The sequence below is a fragment of the Populus alba genome, chromosome 18 (genome assembly GCF_005239225.2).
Source record: "Populus alba chromosome 18, ASM523922v2, whole genome shotgun sequence".
NCBI classification, from domain to species: Eukaryota; Viridiplantae; Streptophyta; class Magnoliopsida; order Malpighiales; family Salicaceae; genus Populus; species Populus alba.
The window spans coordinates 10,362,376-10,367,823 of NC_133301.1; the positions used below are offsets into that span (position 1 = coordinate 10,362,376).

General features: G+C 37.3%; 1 protein-coding gene across 3 annotated transcripts; it reads right to left on the reverse strand.

Moving 5' to 3' along the window:
- Positions 1-443: 443 nt before the first annotated feature.
- Positions 444-5,175, reverse strand: LOC118051625 (putative pentatricopeptide repeat-containing protein At5g09950). 3 transcript variants are annotated; one of them, XM_035062313.2, is made up of 2 exons: positions 4,678-4,848; positions 444-4,591 (listed from the first exon to the last, which is right to left on the reverse strand). In XM_035062313.2, the coding sequence occupies exons 1-2, from the start codon at positions 4,706-4,708 to the stop codon at positions 2,898-2,900; spliced, it is 1,725 nt and encodes a 574-aa protein (XP_034918204.1). In that variant the 5' UTR covers positions 4,709-4,848; the 3' UTR covers positions 444-2,897. The 3 variants fall into 3 exon arrangements, with proteins under 3 accessions (XP_034918204.1, XP_034918203.1, XP_034918202.1); XM_035062312.2 differs by having other exon boundaries at positions 445-4,600; XM_035062311.2 differs by having other exon boundaries at positions 448-5,175.
- Positions 5,176-5,448: the final 273 nt, after the last annotated feature.

Sequence of the window (5,448 nt, forward strand, 5' to 3'; positions counted from 1 at the left end):
TTATCCTAAAAAACTAAATCAAATAAAAATATGATCATATGTGAAGAGTATTATTTAAAGGAGACACCTCTTTGTAATTCTTCAGCATCCCTCGATACACAATTTCAAAACAAATATTTTCAAGCTTTTCAATAATTTATCTCTCACAAGAGTTATTTATAGTTTTATGCTTTAGCTTTTATATAACATACTTTCTTGTTTATTTTATTTTACAATTCCTACATTTGTTTATCTTTACTGCATGTTTTATTTATATGTTTATATTTACAAGCTTTTAATTAATTAATTTATTTCTCTTACTTTCAAAGCAATCTAATAATTTCTCTTAGTCTTAGATATCAACATGCTCGATATCAACTTATATAATTCCTCGTAATAAATCTTCATTACTATGTGAACTAATAAATATTTTCTAGCCAACAAACATGTCCATTTGGCCTATAACTAGAAGAGTTGACATTAGATTTATCCATTGAACCTCTTGGTTTCCTTAGTAGTACTAAGTAAACAATATTTGTTTCTAGATTGGAGTAACATTTAAAGGATTGTTGATTGATTTGAAAATAATTGTTTAAGATTTAATGAAACTTAATTATTTCATGCACGGTATGAATAATGCTCCTTTCAAATTACAATAATTGATAAATAACTAGGTGTCTCCATCTTGTTTAGTTACAAGATAGTTACTTTTTACTGGTTAAATCCTAAAAATTGCATTCTAACTTTTAATTGATAATATAAAAAGTACACTAAAAAATTCAAAGATGAAAAATATGCTTTTCGTTGAATTTTCTAGTTTTCAGTGCGCGTGTGTGTAAAGTGCTTAAAACTTTTTTTTTTTTTTAAAGTAGAGATAAATTTTTGGAGACGTTAATAATTAGGCAGACCATCGATAGGGCCAATAATAGAGGCGAAGTGCATTTCATTCGGCAACTTCCATCACAATCCAAAGTAAAAGCCTAGGGTTACTGTCTTAAGGTAGACAAGAAAGAAAAAGCATCCGTGTAAGTCTAGCCCGTGTTCAAGGGAAACTAGACGTGTGACAGATCAACAATTACTGTCACTTGGATCCCATCGATACCAAATACACATGGGCGGTCTTCCTTGCCTTGTCTTCTCGAGATAACTCTAGAGAATGGCTACCTTATTTGTTTTTTCTCCGTTTTTTTTTTTTTTTTTTCTATTTTAAAGAAGAGGTACAGATATCATATCTTTAATTTATGTTTTCTCCTCCTGTTCATCCTCCAGTCAGAGGTTTGCCGTTCCCAGTATGAGGTAGACGCATCCACAAATAAAAAGACAGGTGTTGATGTAAATGAGTGTATGCTAGCTAATACCTAAGAGCGATATTTATGATTTTGGGTCCCTTTAGGTGTCGTCAATGCCTAACTCCAAAGATTTCTATGTAGCTGGAATGAACTAATAGCAATCCAAACGCCAAAATATTTGGTTTTGTCAAAGTTTAGCAGTTGATTCTATTCTGATGGTAGAATGGTTTGGAAGGTAGACGAAATTGGCAAAATAAATTGTCCTCTTTGGAGTCAGCTCACGCAAAATCAAAAGTCCTAAACTAGCAGAATTTAGAGCAAGGAAGTGGTCCACTTAGGAAACTGGATTTTTGGAGGAAATAACACACAAAAAAATATAATCATCTACTTAAAAGTTTAGTATCTATAAGCTTATTTCTGTTGAGATTAATGAATTTGTAGACTCTACCCTCTACTCTATAGAATTCTGTCTTTTCTTTTTCGGTGAGATACCAGTGCATTGAAAAGATGCACCAAACTTTGGAAAGTGAATTTATTAGCTACCGTTATAGCTCCATTCATCTTGTTCATGGACACAATGTATGTTGTTCAAAACACTAATCTGCAATTAATAAGAGGTCCGTGATTGAAGCGGGAAATGAAGACACTGTGACAAACGCAACCACCTTCTGGTGATGAATACCATGGGGTCCAAAACGAAGACACAGCAGCTATGGACGCTTCTGAGTTTTGGGTTCTACTTCAGTAGGTTGTTAGAGGGTGTAAGCTCATATGGTCATGTTAATAAGAGGTCCATGAATTTGATATTGAGGGGACATTTTTATTTTGAGCAAGCCCACTGAGTCATGAACCTAGGCATGCAGAATGCTGCGCAGGCTGAAAATAAAATTCTACACTCGACACAATCTGATATGAAAATGACACTGCAGTGTATATGCATGCATAAGCCCAGGAATTAGTGGGGTTTTCATGTTAACCACATTTCATTAGCAAAATACCTAAACGGGATATGGTTAAGAAACACTTTTCATTAGTATTAGCCCTGAGGATCATCATTATAATGCGTAGAGAGGCCATCAATCAGGAAGATTACCTAGCTAGCTCCAGAGGCCCGAAGACATCTACATTGCGGAACAATAGCCGGACGTATTCCAGAGAAAATGTTGCTGTAGACCTTAGTTACTGCAGGAGTGAAAAATGACCTCTCACTGATCAATACTCAGTCGTGTAGGCTTGTATCACCTCACCATGCGAGTAGCATCTCGTATTTGTGATTGGTGGTGATTGTATGGACACAATCACGTTCAGAATTATTCAGCTCCTTACATAAAAATTGCTACTGTAAAATCCCACTTTCAGCTCTTCACATTCCTTACCATCGATTAGCACATTGAGCCTTGTTCCATCAGCTTTCTTACTGTATCCCTGAGTAAAAGCGTTGTCCCTGTCACAGCACAAGAATCCATCAAAAACCCTCTTCTGCCTTCAGCGTCCTAGAGGCTTTTCAGTTTTCACTCCATAACACTTTGAGAAAGAAAGCTCTCATATATCCTATTCTTCCCTTGATCTCCACTGGCAATCTTAGAAGAATTAACATTCAGGTCATTTCATCCATTACAAGACTATGCATTACCAGTAGTCCTTGCAGGAGCATTTCCCCTCGACAAAATGATGGAATCTGTTTGAATCTCTCAAGATGACAGGTCTTCTGGCGATGTTAGATACAAATTTCATAAACATATGGCAGTCTGCACAAGTGCGAATGTTCTTTATAATCCTTATAGGTGTTACTCCATAAGGCTTTTTTATTAACCCATATGCAAGAGCAAGTTTTTCACTGTGGTAATTGATGGATTCAAGTTTTTCATCCTCCCCAAAATCATGTAGAACCAAGTTTGTATTAGGACTAAAGCCTGCTTCCTTCAGTTTCCTTATCAATCTGTTAAGTTGCACATGAATTATTTTTGCATCTGGATGAGTTCGATCATCTGCTACAAACTTATGGACTTCATTGTCAATCTCAATCCAACTGTAAGCAGAAAACTTTTTAACATGCTTGGACTTCATTAGAGATCTAATAGAAGCAACATCTTTCCATCTTCCACGAGCAGCATACATGTTAGACAACATGATGTAAGGCACAGCATTGAATGGATTCAATTCAATTAGGCACCTAGCCGCCATCTCCCCATGTTTAATGTCACCCTTCATTACACAAACTGATAAAACCGTACTCCAAATTAGGGAATTTGGTTCCTGCGACATACTACTAATCAAGTCAACTGCTTTATCCATGTGCCCTGAACGTCCAAAGAGATTGACCATGCACGCATAATGATCCGGAGTAGGTTCTAACCCATGTTGATCATTCATTGAAGAAAAATATTCCTTCCCTTCTTCAACCAAACCAGCATGGACACAAGCAGATAGAACACCCACAAACGTTACACTATCTGGTTTCAAATTTTCTTCCAACATATTCTCATAAAGGGACAAGGCCTCCAAATCCTGTCCATTTAATGCATAACCCCCAATCATGGAATTCCAAGAAACCACATTCCGAGTTTGCATCGTACTGAATATAGTCCAAGCATCCCTAGTGACTCCACATTTGCAATACATATCAACAAGAGCGCTAGACACAAGCAAATCATCATTAACTCCCATAAGAAATGCTTTTCCATGAACAGCCTGACCATGATACAAAGAAGCTAATTTGGCACACGAGCTAACCACACTCGAGATAGTATAACCATCTGGCCTGGCATTCTCTAACAACATCTCACTAAACAACAGCAACGCATCCTCTTCCTTTCCATTTTGTGCACAACCCACAATCATTGTTGTCCAACAAACTTCATCCTTCTCTCTAACCTCACCAAACACCTTCCTTGCTTCATCAATATACCCACCTTGAATATATGCACCAAGAACACTTGAAACTGTAACTTGATCGGGCTTCAAATTTGACACCTGCATTTCATGAAACAAATCAATGCATTTCTCAGGCTGCCTGTTTTTCAAGTACCCAGAAATCATCAAATTCCATGTTACCACATTCCTAATCACCATTCTATCAAACAACTTCCTTGCCTGATCAATCTCCCCGCACCTCGCATACAAATCAGTTAAGGCATTACAAACAAACACATTGCCACCTAAATTACAAATAATAATCCTTCCATGAATCTGCTTTCCTCTCCTTAAATCCAACAATTGCGTACACGCATTTAAAACACTGACATGGGTATACTCTGTGGGCTTAAGCCCTTCCTTCTGCATCCTCAAAAAAACACCCAGTGCCTGGCCTGCACGCCCATTTCCTGCAAAACCTGAAATCACGGTATTATACGATACTGAGTCACGAGAAGGAATGTTGTCAAAGATAACCCTTAAATCCTCGACTAACCCGGATTTCGCATACAAAGAAAGCATGGCATTCCACGAGAAATTATCTCTTTGGGTCATTTCATCAAACAGTTTCCGAGCATGAGAGATTTCTCCTGATTTTGCGTACAAGTTGAGAAGACGATTGTGAATGAAAGTGTCTTTGGGTTTAAACAAATGAAGGTCCATGTGGGATTTCAATCTCTTGGCTTGATCAACATCACTGGCTCGAAAGCATTCGAGTGCAAGGCGAGTGTAGCATTCATGACTTGCTGGTCCGTTAGTGTACAGTGTGTCTATCGCTTGGCGAAGCTTGAGTTTGGAATTCATACTTTCCGGTGGGGCTTCGAATTTGAATTTCTGTTTCTTCTGTTACGTGGGTCATATTCTAAGTGCCTAGCTACTTCATGGACGCTAGCTGGGCAAGTTCTAAAATTAGGGTGCGGTCCTATTTGATGTTACTCACCTGTGCTCTTAAACCCAATTCGGTATGCTGGGTTGACCTAGAATCTCGCCGGTCAAAGCCCAAACAATAATCTTCGCTGCTATGACGTTGTTTAGGTATTGGCTCAAACAACAATACCCATATTACTCGGCCCAAACCCAAATGATCATACCTAGTACCATAAAATATTCTCAACTCTAGCACTCTTTTTTTTTTTTTTTTTTTTTCTTGAAAACTCAAGACACGATGTCACACTATCTACATAAATAATTTTTTTTATATTTTCAATGATAAATTCCTTATATATACAAATTTAGGGTTGGCACCACAATTTTAATCAATGTTGAT